This window comes from Martes martes, assembly GCF_963455335.1.
Source record: "Martes martes genome assembly, chromosome: 9".
Lineage (NCBI taxonomy): Eukaryota > Metazoa > Chordata > Mammalia > Carnivora > Mustelidae > Martes > Martes martes.
The window spans coordinates 22,963,428-22,985,004 of NC_137896.1; the positions used below are offsets into that span (position 1 = coordinate 22,963,428).

The following is a 21,577-nucleotide window of genomic DNA, read 5'->3' on the forward strand; positions in this document are numbered from 1 at the left end:
GCAGGCAAGCAGAGGTAGAAGGAGAAGCAGGCTCCCCAACAAGCAAGGAACCCAACATGGGGCTCGATCCCAGGACCCTGGGATCATGACCTGAGCCAAAGGCAGCCTTTTAACAGACTGAGCCCCACAGGCACCCCACATTTATGTCTTTTTATAAGTCCTAAATATTGTGTCAGAAATTCAAACAGATGAATTAATGCAACGAAGGTGATAACTACTCTGTCCCCCACCGCGCCTGTCCAGGTCTCGGGGGCAGGGGCAGGGATTGGGAGACAGAGTAACCAAGTGAAGTGAGCATGGGTTTTGGAGTCATACAGACCTACCATTTGCTAGATAATGACCCAGGGCAGGTCACATTACTTCTCTGAACCTCAATATCTTCACTTAAAGAGGGGACAGTAGTACCTAGGGCTTGGTATACAATAGGGACTAAAAATAAGTGATAGCCATTGTTTGGGGGATCCACCAAGAGCAAAAAACTTTGTAAGCTTACCAGTGTACCAGTATGTGGGATTAAGGGATTCTTTCACTAGGTGGCTCTAGCCCCTTCCCAGCAGCCACCCAACAGAGTATGTAGGTTTCATTGACGCAAGGGAAAGACTGGTCTTTGGGACTCTGACGCTTGTATTTCGTGCTCTCTGTAGTGGTAGGAGGACTTCTGTCGGCTCACCTGTTGTCGAAGAAGGCTGGGGTGGAAGTGGAGGCTGGCTGGCCCTGCTCTGGGCCTCTCCTGAGGATGGCTGAAGAGGCGGCCCGAAAACTCCTCCCAGGTAAGACATGGGGGGACAGGAAGTCCAGTAGGTCCTGCTATTCTTGCTGGAGACCAGGGTGGCGATGCTGAGTTATTTTCTGCTGTTTCTCACCCAAACCCTTGCTTTCTCTGCCTCTGGACCCCCACCATGGAAATCAGCAGAGTCCTGGGCATTTTAAGGGCCTGCTGGGACCCTGGCCCAGGACGGATGAGCTGACCTCATGACTCTTCGCAGGGTGGCACTGAAAGCCAGCCTGGTGGGTGGAAGGCTCTCTTATTTGAGCGAGCCCTTTGGCCTCCTCCCTGCCCCACACTCTGCTGGAATAAAGGGGTTCTAGAGAAGAGCCTCGATCAGTGCATTAGGAGCCCCAGGTTCTGGACTAGCCAGTGTCTTGACCAAGCCACTCTTCTCTCCCTGGTTCAGTTTCCTTGTCTCTCAAAAGGGTATCATAATCCCTGCTTGCCTGCCGCATTGGCTTTTTGAGATGCCGAAAACGAGGTCAGAAAGAAGAAAGTGCTTGGAGAACCGCAAACACCGCTGAAACACAGGGGACTTGTTTGTAGCTCAGCTGTGTCCGGGGCTGCGGGCCAAGCCTCGGTGCATTTGTCTGGCGGCGCAGTAGCCGAGCACGGCTGCATGAGCTGGACACTGTGTTCTCTTCGGGGCGTGGTGGGTACTCTGGGGCTGTTCACACCCAAACACATCACCCGAGGCGTTCACCAACCTCTTGGCCACCACAGTTCTCCCTTTCTGGAGGAGAGTAGAGGAAAGTGAGGGAGCTGGTTCAGATGCACTCATGGCTTACGGCTCGTAGCCTCAGTGTCTCCTTAAAAACATCATATCCTGTGTGATTCATTGGTACGGCACACTGCTCGGTTGCTCCCCCCTCCTTTCTTTTTCGGTCATTAAAAACCAGTTTGTATTGAGAAATACACATGCTGGAAAGTCCATATTGGAGCAAGCCCCCGCCGATCTGCCATTCAGGTGAAGAGGATTTTGTCACTCCCCCTCTTTTGAACACTGCCTGACTTTTCTGAAATACTTCTTTGAGCCCCCCGAGGTTGTGACTTACGTTCTCTTCGCTTGCCACTTGGGCCTGCCACACACAAGCCTGCCACTCATAATGAAGTGGCTGGGCCTTGTGGTTCTTGGAAGTTTTGATAACTTTGTTCACAGTTCGGTGACGCACGGGCTGCTCTGGGGTTATTTGACCTTTTGGCCTAGAGAGGAAATCTCTGCCTCTGGCTGTTTATCTAGCTCCTTGCCCTGAATCAGAAGACACAGGGGTGGGACAGGCAGAGTGTAACAGAGTGGGCATGAGGTGGGCATTCTCAACCCAGCTCTGTTTGGCTCCCTCTCTATGACCTTTGAGTCACTTCCTTACAGACATGACTTTTCCTACCTATAAATTGGGGGTTGAACCACATCAGTAGTTAAGCAATTTATATCCTTTTTAAAAAATTGTAATAGTTTACCCCCTAAACTGTTTAAAGCAGGGATCTCAAACTGCCTCCTCTGGGACTGCTTCAGGTCTGCAGGTAGGTTTCATTTGGTCATACTGTGTCTGGAAAAGCATATGAGGGGAATTGGACGAAGGTGGTCAGAGATACCAGCTTCCAGTTATCCGTAAGTGCTGGGGCTGTAACGTACAGCGGGATGACCATAGCTCACACTGCTATACGATACGTTTGAAAGTTGCTAAGAGAGTAGATCCTAAAAGCTCTCATCATAAGGGAAAAAACCAAATGTTTTCTTTTTGTATCTGTATGAGTCGATGGATGTTAACTTTCCGCGTTCATCTTCTCACCGTATAGGTAAGTCAGGTCTTTGTGCTGTACGTCAGTTGTATCTCAATAAACTCAAAAACAGAGAAGCGTGTGAAGGGCTTCTCATGGCGCATGCTCTTCAGGGTGCCACAAGCCCAGCCGCTTCCTATGGCTTAAACCCTATATTCCTCCCACTACGTTTCCTGCCTGGCCTCTGGAGGCATTGTGTAAAATACTTAAAAATGGAGCTGCTCTAGCCAGAGTAGGCCTGCCTGGGCATGGCAGCCTGGAGCACAGCCTGCTGCTTTCCTCCTCATCATGGGCTAGAGCCCGAGGGCCCCACTGATCAGTGCTTGACAGCATCTGGGTTAGGTGGCCACCAACGGCCTGTAGTCATGACCTCTATCCCTGTCTTCATCTCTAGCAGATCACCCAGGAGATCGAGAGGGAAGTGCTGGCTGAGGCCTCGGGTTTGGGCCTGTGTGTCGAACCATCCCTATGTCCCCACTCCTGTCTGAGATCATTATTTTGTGATTATTATTATATATTTAGCATTTCAGACCCCCACTGGCATGCCGTATGGAACGGTGAACCTGCTTCATGGTGTGAACCCGGGAGAAACCCCTGTCACCTGTACGGCAGGCATTGGGACCTTCATTGTGGAATTTGCCACCCTGAGCAGCCTCACTGGTGACCCCGTGTTTGAAGATGTGGCCAGAGTGGCCCTCATGCGCCTCTGGGAGAGCCGGTCGGATATTGGGCTGGTAGGTCGGCTGCCACCTTTTCTGTCTGAGTCAAGTCGGCCACTGTAGCCCCTGCTTGTAAGACTCGAGCAGTAAGTTGCAGCCCAACCAAGGGACACTTAGGGTGACCTCAGCAGTGACCCAGGACTTTGCATCAGGACGCTGAAAGTTAAGCTTCCAATTCAAGTTTTGGCACGGAAAGAGAGCACGAGAGCAAGAGAGCACACCTTCTGTCAGGGAGGGGGTCCATGTTGAGGTTTGACTCCTTGAGCTTCTTGATTTCTAGGAAGCGGGTCATACGCTTCTTGCCCATGACTCACATGGTGACCTTGGATGGCCAGCCCATCTGGCCCTCATTTTTACTGTCTATTTGTGTTTGTTAAACTGGGTTTCTTGGAACACCAGTGCTGGGAGATGTTGAGTGGTTAGCTGTTCTATGAAAAAAGTAATTCCTAGTCAATTAAGTTTGGGGAATACTACATAGACCGTTAACCCTTGAGAAACACAGTTTTGAACTGTGTGGGTTCACTTAGACACAGATTTTTTTTTTACAATGCAGTACTATAAACATGTTTTCTCTTCTATATGATCTTTTTTATTTTATTTTTATCTTTTTTTTCCTATATGATCTTAATAACACTCCCTTTCTTTTCTCTAGCTTACTTTGTTGTAAGAATACAGTACATAATACATATAACATACAAAGTTATGTGTTAATTGACTATTTATGTTATCAGTAAAGCTTCCACTTGAGAGCAGGCTATTGGTGGTTAGGTTTTTGGACAGTCAGGAGTTAATATACAGATTTTCAACTATATGGGGCTCGGCACCCCAATCCCTACATTGTTCGAGGGCCAACTGTAGTGTCTTTTTTTTTTTTTTTTAACGTCATAATGAACATGAATAGGTTAAAGGTTATGAAATCCTGTGGTAAGTAAATCTATTTAACTTGGCTTAACTCACTATTTTCCAAACTTATTTGACCCCAGAACTTCCCTTTCTTCTCCAATACCTATGAACCCATGGAGATTGAACACACTTTGAGCCAGATGATCTCTAAGGCTGGTTTCAGCTCTTAAATCAGATAATCCAGTGAAACTAACAGTAATGGAGCCAAAGCTATCCAGGAAATAGCACTAGATTTAGTCAGAATTGGGTTTGATCCCTGGCCTTGCTACACTGAAACTTTGCAACCCTGGACGAGTCACTCAACTTCTCTGATCCTCAGTTACTGGAGCAGTAATGCTGATGTACTAATATACTTTTGGTGAGTCATTATAACTTGGAAAGACTGAGTTGTCTGAAAGTGATTCAAGCAGGGACACATTTTATGCAAGTCTGGTTCTAAGCTTGAAAAGTGAAACTTGTATGAGGAATCCTTGAAAATCCCTTAAGAAGATGCTACTGTGGAGACCTACAGTAACTCCCTTAGTAGGTCCAACACCAGCAGGTTTTTCTCCAGCCCTGGAACACCACAGTGGACTTCATATCCTCTCAGCCCTTACCATGGCCTGTCTTCTGACAGTGTCTCTCCCTGCAGGCCTTCTCTGTTGCCCAGGGTCTGCTCTGTTTGCCTTTAGCTGGAAGTTCCAGAACTTAAAACTACCTGGAGCAGTTCCCCAAATCAGTGACTGATACCGATAGGAGTCTGTGGCCTCCCAACCCCACACCCCGATAGCCTGCATGTCTTCTGATAGTATCGGGCTGCCTGCCTTGCCTCTGACTGGCCAGTCACGGGTATGGGGAGATCCATGTTTGGTCTTGAGCCCTCCCTTGGGAGTATGTGTTTGTGTATGTGTCTCTTTCCTCCCAGGTTGGCAACCATATCGATGTGCTCACTGGAAAGTGGGTGGCACAAGACTCGGGCATCGGGGCTGGCGTGGACTCCTACTTCGAGTACCTGGTGAAAGGAGCCATTTTGCTTCAGGATAAGAAACTCATGGCCATGTTCCTAGGTAAAAAGGGTGGGGTAGGGAGGCTTTTGCCATGATTTTTCCCATCAACAGGTGATTTACTTAGAAATTTTCAATTGCTCCCAAGTGCGGACAGCATCTGTTCTGAGCACCCGAGTCTGCATTCAGAGCCAGGATGGACTGAACATTGCCCCCTTGGTGCCCACTGTAGCTCTTCAGGCCTTCCTGCAAGATCCCAGTGAACTGTGCTCCGTTCTCTGTGTGTGGCCCTGGGTTTCTTATTTGCTGACCATTGCACATGGGTTCCCTTTGCCTAGAATACCTTTTTTCCCTGTCTTCATGTGTCCAAATTCCATTCACCCTCTAAGGCCCAGCTGCAGTGTCACCTTGCCCACGAAGCAGCTTGATCCCTCCTTAGAACTAAGGGCCTTCAGTACCTTTTGTAGAGTCAGCTTTTGTTCACAGCTAACAGCTCTTCCCACTGAGTGCAGGGTCTATGCCATATTCATCTTTCTGTCCCCCACAGTGCTTTGCGTGAGGTAGGTGGTTGATTAATGCTTGTGGAATAAAAGTGTTTTGTCCTCTAGGCCCTTGGACACTAATAATAATGAAATCGAGGAATTGTTGAGCACCTAGTAATAGTTACTGTTAGGGCTACCATTCACTTATTCAGCAGATACTTAGTACCATTGATCTGTCTAGTGCCACGCAAGCACCCAACTATTTCATTTCATCCTTATGGCGCTATTTGAGATTGTCTTATTAATTTGCATGTGTATTTGGTACTTCATTTGGATAATAATTTATTGTGCATATATATTATGCACTATTGTAGCATTGAGGATTCTGCAGTGAGCAAAACAAAGTTCTGCCCTTCATGAACTTACAATCTAGACAGAAGTGTAAGTTCAAGTTCCCAGCAGAATGTAAGGGCCCCAGGGCTTGCGTTTTGTCTTGTTTGCTACCCTGTAGGTACCTGTACCTAGTAGATGCGCCGTGAATGTTATTGAGTGAATGAATGACTGAACAATCCCATGAGGTGTGTACCATTACTCTCTCCACTTTAGAGATAATGAAACTGAGGCTTAAGAAGGAAAACCTTACCCAAAGTCACAGCTAGCAAGCGATAAAGCTAGAGCTGGAATTTGAGTCTGGAGGTTTGGCTCCAGAACCCATGCTCTTTTCTCTGTGCCTTGTTGCTTCCTAGTCTGCTTTGAAGCTACACCATCATATGGTCTTCCAAAAGTGTAAGTCTGTGCTCCTGGGGTCAAGACCTGCCTTTCATCTTCATGATCACTGATGTGTCTTACTGCATCTCCTCTGCAGAATATAACACAGCCATTCGGAATTACACCCGCTTCGATGACTGGTACCTGTGGGTGCAGATGTACAAGGGGACTGTGTCCATGCCAGTCTTCCAGTCCCTAGAGGCCTACTGGCCTGGTCTTCAGGTAGGAATGATCAGAGAGGTGGGTTTTTTTTTTTTTCTGGAACTGACAAAGCAGGCTTTTTTTTTTTTTTTTAACTTAATCCTGTTTTTTTATTAACATGTAATGCATTATTTGTTTCAGGGGTACAGGTCTGTGGTTCCTCAGTCTTACACAATTCACAGCCTTTACCATAGCACATAATCTACCCAGTGTCCATCACCCAGCCACCCTATCCCTCCCACCCCCCCTCTCCTCCAGAAACCCTGTTTGTTTCCTGAGATGGAGAGTCTTAAGAGACTCTTTTGTTGTCTCCATCTCTGGTTTCATCTTGTTTCATTTTTTCCTCTTTTCTCCTATTATCCTCTGCTTTGTTTCTCAAATTCCACATATGAGTGAGATCATATGATAATTGTCTTTCTCTGATTGACTTATTTTGCTTAGTATAATACCCTCTAGTTCCATCCATGTCGTTGCAAATGGCAAGATTTCATTTTTTGATGGCTGCATAATATTCCATCATGTATAAACACCATATCTTCTTTATCCATTCATCTGTTGATGGACATCTAGGTTCTTTCCATAGTTTGGCTGTTGTGGACATTGCTGCTATAAACACTGGGGTGCACATGGCCCTTCAGATCTCTACATTTGTGTTTTTGGGGTAAATACCCAGTAGTGTAATTGCTGGGTTGTAGGGTAGCTCTATTTTCAACTTTTTGAGGAACCTCCATGCTGTTTTCCAGAGCGGCTGCACCAGCTTGCATTCCCACCAACTGTGTAGGAGGCTTCCCTTTTCTCCGCATCCTCGCCAACATCTGTCATTTCCTGACTTGTTAATTTCAGCCTTTCTGACTGGTGTGAGGTGGTGTCTCATTATGGTTTTGATTTGTATTTCCCTGATGGTGAGTGATGTTGAACACTTTTCCACATGTCTGTTTGCCATTTGGATGTCTTCTTTGTAGAAATGTCTGTTTATGTCTTCTGCCCATTTCTTGATTGGATTATTTGTTCTTTGGGTGTTGAGTGTGATAAGTTCTTCATAGATTTTGTATACTAGCCCTTTGTCTGATATGTCATTTGCAAGTATCTTCTCCCACTCTGTCAGTTGTCTTTTGGTTTTGTTGACTGTTTCCTTTGCTGTGCAAAAGCTTTTGATCTTGATGAAGTCCCAATAGTTCATTTTTGTCCTTGCTTCCCTTGCCTTTGGTGATGTTTCTAGGAAGAAGTTGCTGTGGCTGAGGTTGAAGAGGTTGCTGCCTGTGTTCTCCTCAAGGATTTTGATGGATTCCTCTCTCATGTTTAGGTCTTTCATCCATTTTGAGTCTATTTTTGTGTGTGGTGTAGGGAAGTGGTCCAGTTTCATTGTTCTGCATGTGGCTGTCCAATTTTCCCAACATCATTTGTTGAAGAGACTGTCTTTTTTCCATTGGACATTCTGTCCTGTGTTGTCAAAGATTAGTTGACCATAGAGTTGAGGGTCCATTTCTGGGCTCTCTATTCTGTTCCATTGATCTATGTGTCTGTTTGTGTGCCAGTACCATACTGTCTTGATGATTACAGCTTTGCAATAGAGTTTGAAGTCCGAAATTGTGATGCCACCAGCTTTGCTTTTCTTTTTCAACATTCCTCTGGCTATTCGGGGTCTTTTTTGGTTCCATACAAATTTTAGGATTATTTGTTCCATTTCTATGGAAAAAAAGTTGATGGTATTTTTATAGGGATTGGATTAAATGCATAGATTGCTCTAGGTAGCATAGACATTTTCACAGTATTTGTTCTTCCAATCCATGAGCACGGAATGTTTTTCCATTTCTTTGTGTCTTCTTCAGTTTCTTTCGTAAATGTTCTGTAGTTTTCTGAATACTGATTCTTTGCCTCTTTGTTAGATTTATTCCTAGGTATCTTAAGGTTTTGGGTACAATTGTAAATGGGATCGACTCCTTCATTTCTCTTTCTTCTGTCTTGTTGGTGTACAGAAATGCAACTGATTTCTGTGCATTGATTTTATATCCTGACACTTTGCTGAACTCCTATATGAGTTCTAGAAGTTTTGGGGTGCAGTCTTTTGGGTTTTCCACATAAAGTATCATATCATCTGCAAAGAATGAGAGTTTGACTTCTTCTTTGCTGATTTGGATGCCTTTTATTTCTTTTTGTTGTCTGATTGCTGAGGCTAGGACTCCTAGTACTATGCTGAATAGCAGTGGGGATAGTGGACATCCCTGGCATGTTCCTGGCCTTAGGGGGAAAGCTCTCAGTTTTTCCCCATTAAGAATGATATTTGCTGTGGGTTTTTCGTAGATAGCTTTATGATATTGAGGTATGTACCCTTTATCCCTACACTCTGAAGAGTTTAATCAAGAAAGGATCAAAGCAGGTTCATTCTGGTATAAGCCAAATAAGGTATTTTAGTTGCTTGAATACTTGGGTTGGAGACAGAAGAGAGACAGAGTGAATTAGACAGACTTGAGACTCTGCCACGCTGAATTTTCCAAAGGGAGCTTTAAGGTGTCAGGAACTGAGCTTCCAGTGTGCTGTGACATGTGATACCATTTAAAATGAAGTAGGAAGTGTCTTTCCAGGCTGGGCGGTAACCGCCATGGGCAACAACTGTTTCTCCACTGGACAATTCTGTCAAATCTCTTCATTCTTGACAGTGGGCCTGAGAAAAGATGTGAAAGCAGCTGGGGTTGCTCTGTGTGCCATCATTATTGTTTTCCATTACATGAGCTGATGGAGTCACAGCTGGGAGGGCGGGATCTTGGAGTCCATCTAACAGGCCCCTATGTATACCACAATATTTTTACAAGCTAGTTTCTTTTTTTATTTTAAGAAAAGGTAATATCATGTAGATGGTGGTAAATTTTAAAAGCACACAGAGGAATACAGTGAAAAGTAAATTTTGAGCCCCCCACACAGACGCCCTCCACAGTCGAGCTGGTATTACAGTTTTGTGTATAGCTTTCTAGAAATCTGTATGCATAAACGTATGCATAATTTATATTTACCTTTTTTCTTTACATAGATAGGAATATATCATGTACCTTTTCACTGAATATGTCTTGGGGAGCATTCTTTATTCATACATATAGGTCAGTTTTACTTTTTTTAAGATTTTATTTATTAGAGTGATCACGAGTAACAGGGAGGGGCAGAGGGAAAAGCAGACCCCCAGTGAGCAGGGGGCCCATTGCAGGCTTGATCCCAGGACTCTGGGATCACGACCTGAGCCAAAGGCAGATGCTTAACCAACTGAGCCACCCAGGCGCCCCTCAATTTTACTTCTTTTTAACAGATGAATATATTCCATTAAATTGATATACTGCAATTCATATACTAGTCCCCCATCATGTACTTTTAGCCAGCCTTCTTATTTTACAGATGGGGAAACAGGCTCAGAGAAGACTTGTTGACAATGTTAAATATAGGTCCAGCTTTTCTAAGATATTTAAATTCTGTTGCTTGGATGCCCACTAAAAGAATTTTGAAGAACCGTGGAGTCCCCTGCATGTTTTTAACCTTTTTCTCCTCAAACTCATATTTTCATTCTCCTCCTCCAACAAGATTTTATACTAATTGTTATATTTTATGCTAGATAAATTTTATTGAAACCCTCTTATATCTTTGTAATAAAATTTCTGTATATATAGGAATTTAAGATACTTTAGAATTTCCTGTGACCATAGGCTCTGAGTATTAAATTTGTTTTCTGCTTGACTTGGTTATCATTAGTATGTAAATGAGTAAAGCAACATTAATAGCTTACATTTTTTGATAAATAATTATAAAACATAAAGGCAGTTTAATCAGAAATACATTTCTTTGTGAGATTTTGGGGGCTTTTTAATTTTTAAGTAGTTTGTGTATTTGTGCATGAATAACACATATTGCTAAAATGGGACATGGTTATGTATCAAAAGTTTTGTTCCTGTTTTCATCTTGTAGCTGTAAGTGCTGAATAGCCATATGCATATAAATAAGTAGATAGGAATGGAAGAAGTTGGATTATTACAGTGTCATTCAGGTTTGTTTGTTTGTTGTTGTTTTTTTTTTTTGAGCATCAGGGAGGGAGGGAGAGGGGCCAAGGGGGAGAGAGAATCTTAAGCAGGTTCCATGCTCAGTGCAGAGCCCATGGGGTTCCATCTCATGACCCTGAGATCATGACCTGAGCTAAAATCAAGAGTTGGACTTGTAACCAGCTGAGTCACCCAGGTGCCCACCATTCAGTTCTTTGTAATCATTGGCTTAATAGATTGATCCATATAAAACTGCCAGTATTTCATTGTCTTACCTACAAAAATGGCAATATTATGTGTTTCATTCTTTATATGATGAAAATAATCATCATCTGTCATCAGAAATCATTTTTAATGATCCCTCTGCTGACAACTTGACCAGTTCCTCTTCCAGTTTTTTGAAGGCAGAGTATTGGGAACCATCTGATATGCAAAAGAATTTGTTACACGGTGGTTAGAGTTGTTTCGTTTTTTCAACACCTGCACCAATTTTTTTTTTTAAGATTTTATTTATTTATTTGACACAGAGAGAGAGAGAGAGACATAGCAGGGCGAGTGACAGAGGGAGAAGGAGGCTTCCCACTGAGCAGGGAGCCTGATGCAGGGCTTGATCCCAAGACCCTGGGATCATGACCTGAGCTGAAGGCAGCCACTTAAGGACTGAGCTACCCCGGCACCCTCTACACCAGTATTTTAAATTTAACCTAGTTTGGTGCTCAGGAAGTCTTTATTCCCCAGGACAGTGTTCTACAGGAAGGGTAGAGATTGCTGGTCAGTACCCTTTGGAGAAGGTAAAATGGCAGAAGGATAACTGTGAAGGAAACACTGATAATAGATAGCCTGCCTTTGTGTTACAAGCATCTTTTCAGGCAGATCCATTTTAGGAAAGTAGAGGATCTAGAACTCTATTGCCTTAAAACTATTTGTGACTGCATTCCTCTTGGGAAACCTTCTTGTACAATCCAGCCGTATCACTGATCACACCCTTTGACCCTGCCAAATTCCATTTCTCTGCATGCTCCCCAAGAAAGTAATTCAAAGGAAAAGATGCATCATGTATACAGATATTCCTAGCAACAAAGTTCATGACAAAGACAACCTAAAAGTGATCCAAATACCCACTAATGGGGGGGCAAATGAATAATTACATTAAAAAAATTTTTTTTAAAGATTTATTTATTTGAGAGAGAATAAGAGAGAGAGAGAGAGAGAGAGAGAGCATGAAAAGGGGGAGGGTCAGAGGGAGAAGCAGACTCCCTGCCAAGCAGGGAGCCCAATGTGGGACTCGATTCCGGGACTCCAGGATCATGACCCGAGCCGAAGGCAGTCGCTCAACCAACTGAGCCACCCAGGCGCCCCTGAATAATTACATTTTAATGGAATGGGTCATTATACAACTTTAAGAAATTAATCTATAAACTCCTGTGTTACATGAAGAGGTAGCGACAAGAATCAAGAAAATGTGAAGGAATGAAACATACTGTTGGACTATAGTGAGAAATTAGGAGTGATAATTAAATTTTTAGAAAATTCTCTAAGTAGATTTAACAGTAACAAAATACAAAGGCATTATATTATGTGTAAACTGATTACAATTCTAGAATTTTGGTTTTGTTATGTTATGAAATAGAAGACAAAAATATAAACAGCTTCTACTGCGAAGGTGATTACCTTTTTATTCCTGTAAGTTTTTAAAAAAATTTCTATAACTCTGAATAGAATATAAATTAGGAAGGTAGACATCAAAACTATGTTATCTGTGTGGTAAGGTTGAGAGTGACTTTTTTATACCTTTATTTTTCAAATTTCCTAAAATAAAAATTAAGAAAATAAAAGAGAGGGTGTGATAAGGAAGGAAAGAGTTTCATCTCCTTTGGTGTGGTACTTTTTCCTGGCTTGACCAGGGATCATGGGTTCATTCTCTGTGAGACTATAAAAACACTAATAACTGACATTTTTTTGAACATCTAGTCAGTGCCTTGTAGTGTGACTGACACACAGAGGTGATAAATATTTATAAGAGAATGATTTCTGTGTCAGACACTTGACCCAGAATTATCACAGCACCCTGAAGTAAATGTTGCTTTATAGATGAGGAAAGGAGGCTTAGATATGTTCAATTTGTTCATTCATTTATTCAACAAACACCTGAATGCCTGTTGCGTTCCAGGCGCTGCCCTTGTTCGGTTTAGAGAGTATGAGACACAAAAGAAAAAATTGAGCGGACAAATGCATAAAATAGTCAGTTGCAACGAAGGACACAAAGCGAAAGGCTGAGAGAAGATGTTGGATGGGGACCTAAACTTGAGGGCGTAAGTCCTCTCAGAGATGTGATGCTAAAGCTGGTATTTCAGGAATCAGAGGTAGGGGATGATGTTCCAGGTGGAGGAAACATCATGTGTGAAGGTCCTGAGACAGGAAAGAGTTGGGTGTTTATCAGAAACAAAGAAAAGCAGTTTGGCCACAGTCCAGGGGAGGGAAAGATCAGTCAGTGGAAGTCAGCAGCGCCCAGGTCATGCAAGGCCTTGAGGGCTATGGGGAGGTATCTGGACTTGATGCCGAACCCCTGAGAAGCCCTGAGGTCTGGTGTCTGTAGGAAGGCAGTTACTCTGACTGTGTGGGGAGAGAGCACTGGAGAGGGGCATGAGAACAAGTGGTGGGAGAAGTGAGAGGACTGTGGAAGTGATTCCATTGTGAGATGCTGGTGGCCAGATGGGGTGGCAGTGCTGGAGGTACAGAGAGACAAACCATGATGGTTTAGAATGGAATTGACAGGAGTTGCTGACGGAATGGATATGGGGGTAGAGGGAAGGGAGGAGTCAAGGATGGCTACGATTTGCTAAGTGCCGTTTACTAAGAAGGGAGAGGTGACAGTAAGGAGGCAACTTTGTGGGAAAGTGAGGGAACCAAGAGCTTTCTTGGGGAAATGTTAAGTTTGTCCTATCCACGAGGCATCCGTAGGAGATGTCAAAAATGTCAGGTCAAAAAGCTGTTTCCCGGGGCACCTGGGTGGCTCAGTCAGTTAAGTGGCTGCCTTTGGCTCAGGTCATGATCCCAGAGTCCTGAGATGGAGCCCTGCATTGGACTCCCTGCTCAGCAGAGAGCCTGCTTCTCTCTCTTCCTCTGCCTGCTACTCTGCCTTCTTGTTCTCTCTCTCCCTCTGTTAAATAAATAAATAAAAATCTTAAAAAAAAAAAAAAAGATGTTTCCTTGCAAGCTTATGTTACTATTACTAGCTGCTTAGCAACAGCTAGTAAAATTACAAATGCATATACTTTTGGACCCAGCATTCCTAATTCTGGACATTTGTCTTACAGGTAAACTTGGCATGTGTTTGAGGTGACATATGTACAAGGTTATTTATTACACTGTTGGTTGTTCTAGCAAATAGCAAAACATTGGAACCAATCCAACTGGCTGTTGTTAATAGGGAACTAATTAAACTGTGGTCCAGGCAGTGGAGTACTATGCAACTGTATAGATAGGGGGAGGCAGTTTTTTATGCGCTTAGATGAAAATTTTAAAAAGTTGCTAAATGAATAAAAACAAGTGCAGAACTGTATGTTTGAATAGTGATCTTTTATGTGGGGGAAAATAATAGAGTCTCACACATATTTATGTTTACAAACTAACACAGATTCATTTGGGGTATGGGGTAGGAGTGAGACTTAGTAAAATTAACCTTTTTCCTATTTTTAGAATTTTGAACCAGACAGCTGACTTACCTATTTAAAAACTGTAGTAGCCAGGGACTGAGCAGGGACTTTGAATACAACCTCTGTCCCTCACAGTAACTTCGATGTTTTTGTGTTTTGCATGGGAGAGATGAGGCTCAGAGAAGCTAAGTGTCTGGCCCAGGGCCTAACAATGAATAAATGGGTGACTCGGTTTGATTGCAGGCTTTTGTGGCTCCAAAGCCTTTGTTGTCTCTTCCCTGAGGTTGTATGTGGGGTGTGGTATGTGAGTTCTTTTTTGTATGTGGGTTTTTATGCCTGGTGGCTGCCGGCTTGACAACCACTTTTGTCCTACAGAGCCTCGTTGGGGACATTGACAATGCCATGAGGACCTTCCTCAACTACTACACTATATGGAAGCAGTTTGGGGGGCTCCCAGAATTCTACAACATTCCTCAGGGATACACAGTGGAGAAGCGAGAGGGCTACCCGCTTCGGCCAGGTAAGCAGGATCTCTGGCTCATCCCAGCCCACAGGCTCTGGTTCTCTGAATCCCAAACCCTCATGTTTCTATGAGCCTCCATGCCTCACAAGTGCTCACAAGCTAATTTTTTTCCCATCTGATGCTTCCAGTGGTTCTGGGTGGTTTTCCTGGTAGGAATGATCTACCCGTATATTTTCAGATAAAGAAACTGAAGCTTAGTGGGTTGAGCTGGCTTGCCCAAGACTAAGTGTATGAGGTGGGACTGGAACCCAGGCCTCTCAGCTAAGTCTTAGGCTCCTTCAAACTTGAGCAAGTGAGGGCAAAGGGAAGAGCCAGGTTGTCTCCTTTTGAGTTCTTGCCATCGGGATTTCAGAAGTGTAGACAAACTTCCTATATCACTGGGTCAGGTGAGTTATGCTTCTGTAATACGGAATGTTAGAATTCTGGAATGGACCTTAAGAATGAGTTATCTGGTCTTGTCCACCTCCCCATTTGCAGCTCAGAAATCAAGGCTCAGAGAAGGAAGGTATTACACACTCAATAACTGTCTTAGAGTTCCTTTCCAGCCCCGAGCCTCTGATTCACTACAGGAAAGCTAAACACTGCAAGGAGGAGAAGGGGATGGGGGCCAGAGGAAGGAAACTTAGTCAGCACACACAGTCATCCCCCACCCCGAAATGGGTTATGTTCCCATTGTTAGATTCTTCCCACCTTCCCACCTGAATGCCTTTGAGCTGCAGGGCAGGCCTTCTCATGCCTTCTGCCCATTCTGCCCTCTTCTACCCCATTTCCTTCCTCCAGCTCAAGAGGTTGTTGTGGGATTTGTGGAGGGGGAACAGAAGAGGAAGTAACAGCAACTGCAAAGAGCAAATTAGTCACTTTGATTCCTCAAGTCTGCTGTTCTTGGTATTTCTAATGCATTTATTCTCACAGCTTTTTCTTTTCTTTTTTTCTTTTCTTTTCTGTTCTTTTTCTTTTCCCTTTTTTTTCTTTTTCTTTCTTTTTTTTTTTTAATTTAAATATTTTATTTATTTATTTGACAGACAGAGATCACAAATAGGCAGAGAGGCAGGCAGAGAGAGAGGAGAAAGCAGGCTCTCCACGGAGCAGAGAGCCTGATGCGGGGCTCGATCCCAGGACCCTGGGATCATGACCTAAGCCGAAGGCAGAGGCTTTAACCCACTGAGCCACCCAGGCGCCCCTCTTTTTTTTTTTTTTTTTTTAAAGATTTTACTTATTTTTTTTTAAAGATTTTATTTATTTATTTGACAGACAGATCACAAGTAGGCAGAGAGGCAGGCAGAGAGAGAGGGAGGAAGCAGGCTCTCCGCTGAGCAGAGAGCCCGATGTGGGGCTCGATCCCAGGACGCTGGGATCATGACCTGAGCCGAAGGCAGCGGCTTTAACCCACTGAGCCACCCAGGCGCCCCTCTTTTTTTTTTTTTTTTAAAGAGAAGACTCTCAGAAGGTATCCTACCCAGTGGTACCAGTAGATGAGATGAAGACAGTTTGGGGCTAAACATAGGACGGAAGCTTGTGCATTCTCAGAGTTAGAGGGAACCCAAGAGGCCTTCTAATTGAGGTCCCCTGTCATTGCCTTGGCAGGTGGTTATCTGGTCTTTGTTCAGTTAGCACCAGTGACGGGGAGCTCACTACTTCCAGAGGCACCCTGTTCCATTTGCAGGATGGGCTGGCCGGAAGGCCTCAGTGGAAAGTAAGGCAGCACAGCCGGGAATCCAGTAATCGCCTTAGCTAGTCACTCTTCCTACCCTAAAACAATAGCGAATGGGAGGTAAGGTAATGCTCTTTCATTAGATTGACAAGTGTCCTATGCTCTGGTACATGCCTCTGATCAGCAGTATTGTAGCACAGAACCTGGCCTAAGGGTCTGAGGGCCTTTACCTCCCCTCTAAGTCCAAGTCTAGGCCTTGGGCTGTCACCCTGTTCTAGAGAGTTGGTCAAAATAGAAGAAATTAAAACAACGATAGCCAACGTAGACCCATGTATGAGAAAGAGAAAACAAAATGGCTGGGCCCTGGGGGCACTGAGCCAGCCCCTGCTAGCAGCAGGACAAGAGGCTTCCCTAGCTTTTCTTTCTTTGAATACACCCAGCATGTTCTCTTACCACTAAATGTGCCCCCACCTGTGCTTAGAATATGAGCATTCAGATTAGCAATTGTCTAGAGACCCGTGGGGGCAAAGGAGGGAGAGGTGGGGGAGAACTGGGGGACAGGCAGAGATCTTTTTTCCAAAAGTAAGAAATAGAGTTTGCAGTAATAAATCAAAAGGGAGAAAAGTGCTGACCAAGGCCCAGGAGGGAACAGGGAAGGAGATCAGGAGGAGAGGTTGGTCTAGGGAGGGGAGAGTTCTCTCCTCTCTGAGAAGAGATGGGTGAAGAAGTAGAAAAGTCTGTTGGGCTGTACCTTCCGCCTGCTGGGGTCACTCTGGAAGTCAAATCTTTCTTTTCTATACTAGCTCTATATCTGAAAGTAGTAAACGCATCCTGGGTTTTCTTTTCTCCAGAATAAACTTCCTCATCAGGATCAACTTCTGTTGCCCAATATTCATCTGAAAACGGGGCCCATGTTTGAATGTCCAATTCCGGTTGTGCATATAGAGTCAGACAAGACTATCACCATGTTCTGGGCCTGGTGAACTGGTGGCTCCTTCTTTGTTCGATTGAAGATTGGCTCTTGAATATCTTGACTTTCATCTTTTTGCCCATCCCATCTCAGAAAAGGCCTCATAATGACAAAGGGCCTCATACTTTTAAGTTTTAGGATTAGGTTAGGCTGTGAGTGACAGAAAGTAAGTAGTAGCTTAATTAAGATAGACATTTATTCTTCTCTCACTTCTGGCCTTATATGTCCCTCTATGGTGTCAGGGACCTTAGTCTCACACCTGGCTATAGTTAAGGATGCTGTTACTAAGGAAGAAGGAGAGGACAAATACTGGGAGAGAGGGAGTAACCTTTGCCACCTCCCCATCCCAGAACCTAGCTGCCTCTCTCTCCCTTGGGATGGAAGTCCATGGTCAGTTTTAAGGCTGATCTCCACTTCAGGCTTTGGATATATCGGCTCTGGAAATTTAGCACTGTGTGAGCCATCCCCTATTCCTCCTGGTTGGGGCCCTGTGGACAAGGTATGGAGGGAAGGAGTCTCTCACTGCCTGAAATGGGCCCCGAGCCTTCCCTGCTCAGCCCCTGGATGAGAAGGGTCTGCCTTGGACTTTACAGAACTCATTGAGAGCGCAATGTACCTCTACCGTGCCACGGGGGACCCAACCCTCTTAGAACTCGGAAGAGATGCTGTGGAATCCATTGAAAAAATCAGCAAGGTGGAGTGTGGATTTGCAACAGTAAGTGTTTCCACGGGCCCAAGAGTTGAGAAATGTCTCCCTCTGCTGCTAACGAGCCTCTGGCGTATGAGCACTGAAGGGACCTTAGAGATGTACATATGCCTTTATTTTATCGGGGCACATTTTGTGAAAAGTTTTGTGGAAAGCCCTGTCCGGTGGATTCTAGAAGGGAAATAGAGTCCCATGGCCTTATAGTCAAACCTGGTGGTCCTTAATGAAATAGTCCAGTAGTTTCACAGATGTTTTCTGAATGTCTTTTATGTGCCAGGCACTATGCTAGACCGAGGGTTCTAGCAATGAACAAAGACCAAGCCCCTGAGCAGATATTTTAGTAGGAAAAACAACAAACGTGTAGTTGGGAGACAGAAAGAAGGCCAGTATGGCTGGAGTGGAGTGAGCAAGAAGAGAAAGAGGAAGAGAGAAATCCCAGAGGGAGGAAGGGGCTAAATTGTGTAGGGCTTTGGAAGAGGTGCTGGGGAGAGTTTGCATTTTGTTCTACTTAACAGGAGAAGCTGTCGTAGGACTGACAGCAGAGCAGGGACATGGTCTGACTTGTATTTTAGAAGGATCACTCTGGCTGCTCTGTGGAAAAGGAATTGAAAGGGTCAAGGGTAAGAGCCATGTCACATCCTTAGAGGACCTGAGCAGGCAGGCTATTAATAAACCATCATTATGGACATGTAAAAACCAGATGTGTAGGAAAATTGTCTGGAAAAAAATTTACCAAAAAGTGTACAGAGAATTTTTAGGGTATGAGATTAAAAACAGACCAAAAAAAAAAAAATCCTTCTCTTTTCAAAATTTTGTGCTATGGTTATATTCTACAAGTAGAATATGAAAAAATATATATATATATTTAATTTAAATTTATAAATTTTAAATTTTATATAAATTTTAAATATATAAAATTTAAATATATACCTATTTAATACATATATTTTTAAAAAGAACTATGTATATAGGGAGAAAATAAAGCAGTGGTATGTTTTAGTGTCTAATGTGTTGTATTTTGTGAAAAGCCAAAGTGGATAAGCCCACTGGGAACTTCTTAAAAATATTTGACTTATTTCCATGAAAATGAAAGCCCTCTGGAGGTCTTCCAAGGCAAATGATGGGAATAGGCGTCAGACTCCTTGGCCTTTGACAAATAATAATTCTCGGTACATCAAGTCCATATTTTAGTCACATTTTTTTGGTGAAAAATAAATGTCCACCGAGAATTAGTTCTAAGAAAATGTATCTCTAATTCTGAGACGCAAATATAAACGTAGGAAGTAAACTTACTCATCCATGACTGTGAACTTAGTATGAATTTTTCTTCTTACAGACTTCTAATTAGTTCTGGCAGTAGCAAAAACTTGGTAACCACCTTAAGGCTCATCAAGGGAGATTAGCTAAGTAAATGACGCTATATTTTTAGTGTCATTAAAGGGGATGACTCGATCTGTGTGTCGTCACAACAAGGGTAAGGTCAAGGCCAGTGTGCGCGTTGCTTGCTCACCGAACAGCCCGTTGGCTGGACCCGCGAGAACAAGGGAGCGAGCCCGGGCCAGACCCGGAGGACCGCTCAGGCCATGATCAGGACTTTGGTTTTGAGTCTTCATGAAGTGGGATGTCAACAGAGCGCTTTCACGGGAGGAGTGACCCCTAAGCCTTACCCTATAACTATACTTTAGGGTTCCAACCCCCCGGGTTGGCGCTCAGCTGCTCAGTAGCGAAGCGGAAATCGCTAATGGCCCCGCGGCCCCATCGGCTGTCCCCTGCTGCTGGTTCTGACTCGCTTCCCTCTTCCTCGTGGCAGATCAAAGATCTGCGAGACCACAAGCTGGACAACCGCATGGAGTCTTTCTTCCTGGCCGAGACCGTGAAATACCTCTACCTTCTGTTCGACCCGGCCAACTTCATCCACAACAACGGCTCCACCTTCGACGCGGTGATAACCCCCTATGGGGAGTGCATCCTGGGGGCCGGGGGTTACATCTTCAACACCGAAGCACACCCCATCGACCCCGCCGCCCTGCATTGCTGCCGGAGGCTGAAGGAGGAGCAGTGGGAAGTAGAAGACTTGATGAGGGAATTCTACTCCCTCAAACGGAACAGGTCGAGATTTCAGAAAAAAACGATGAGCTCGGGGCCGTGGCAACCGCCAACACGGCCAGGCACGGTCTCCTCACCCGAAAGCCATGACCAGGTAAGGGAGAAGAAGCCTGCCAAGCCGAAAATCCCACTGCTCAGCTGCCCGAGTCAGCCCTTTACCTCCAAGTTGGCATTACTGGGACAGGTTTTCCTGGACTCCTCATAACCACTGGACGATTTTTTTTTCTTTTGTGTTTGAACTGTGACAATAAACCTGCTTTTGACAATCTTGTTTTTCTGGGTTTTTTTCTTTTTTAAAGGTTTTATTTATTTATTTGACACAGAGAGATCACAAGTAGGCAGAGAGTCAGGCAGAGAGAGAGGGGGAAGCAGGCTCCCCGCTGAGCAGAGAGTGTGATGTGGGGCTTGATTCCGGGACCCTGAGATCATGACCTGAACCGAAGGCAGAGGCTTAACCCACCGAGCCACCCAGGTGCCCCTTGTTTTTGTTTTACCTATCAGGTTGTCTTGGGAGATTTGGTTCAAAGAAAAGATGTCATGGCTAAAAAAAAAAAAAACATTGTGAATCTAATTTCCTTTCTCATACCGTTGGAGAAACAGCTGAACCCAAAGTCAGCCCACTGCATAGACCCCAGGGGGATTGATGATTGAATCTCCCTTCCTTTCAAGGCTCCCCTCTTCTGGTATCTCTGGGGACGGTGTGGTTATAAATGGGTTTGTCACATCTGGCCCAAGCCTATGCTCCCACCCTTTAGCACAAACACTGTTGCACACCAGCCCCAGCCCTAGTGGCCAGTGTGGACGAGGCAAAACTAAATTCTAGCGGAGAGAAATAAATTAGTAGGTAATGTAAAATCACATTGTGGGAAGTGCCAGGAAGCTAATGGGATGCATGATAGAAAATAATGAGGGGAGGTAATCTTAGCTTACCTTAGACAGGGAGGGCAGGGTAGGCCTCTGAGGAAGTGAGGTTTTAAACTTTTAATTATGGAAAACTGACAGTGAACAGAAGTGTGGGGAACAGGATAATAACTCCCTATCCATACTAGATCATTTCACCCATTAAGTATTTCAGAATGTACCTCCAAAACACAGCTACAAAAATTAAGTTATTCCTTAATAATCTCCAAGTCTCTAATTATGCTCAATTTTTTTGTTATTTTATAAGTAGAGTTTGTTCGAATCAGGATCCAAGCAGGGTACATGTATTTACAGATGATCTGTTTCTGAATTGTCCTCTGGTCTATAGGTCTTCTCTTTATTTTTTTAAAAAACCCAATTTTGTTGAGATATAATTTACATACAATTAATTGCACCCAGTTCATCCTTTTTCTTAAGTTTTGAC

At 44.1% G+C, this 21,577-nt stretch overlaps 1 protein-coding gene across 1 annotated transcript in view; it reads left to right on the forward strand.

Moving 5' to 3' along the window:
* The window catches only part of LOC308348763 (ER degradation-enhancing alpha-mannosidase-like protein 2), a 31,812-nt gene extending 11,314 nt beyond the window's left edge, over nucleotides 1-20,498 (forward strand). Inside the window, exons 5-11 of the mRNA XM_080813097.1 lie at nucleotides 645-770; nucleotides 3,071-3,282; nucleotides 5,075-5,216; nucleotides 6,501-6,625; nucleotides 14,652-14,796; nucleotides 18,014-18,135; nucleotides 19,937-20,498. Of these exons, the coding sequence (XP_080669223.1) occupies nucleotides 645-770; nucleotides 3,071-3,282; nucleotides 5,075-5,216; nucleotides 6,501-6,625; nucleotides 14,652-14,796; nucleotides 18,014-18,135; nucleotides 19,937-20,437 (1,373 nt within the window). The 3' untranslated portion in view covers nucleotides 20,438-20,498. The remainder of the gene's footprint in view (nucleotides 1-644; nucleotides 771-3,070; nucleotides 3,283-5,074; nucleotides 5,217-6,500; nucleotides 6,626-14,651; nucleotides 14,797-18,013; nucleotides 18,136-19,936) is intronic.
* The last annotated feature ends 1,079 nt before the right edge of the window (nucleotides 20,499-21,577 follow it).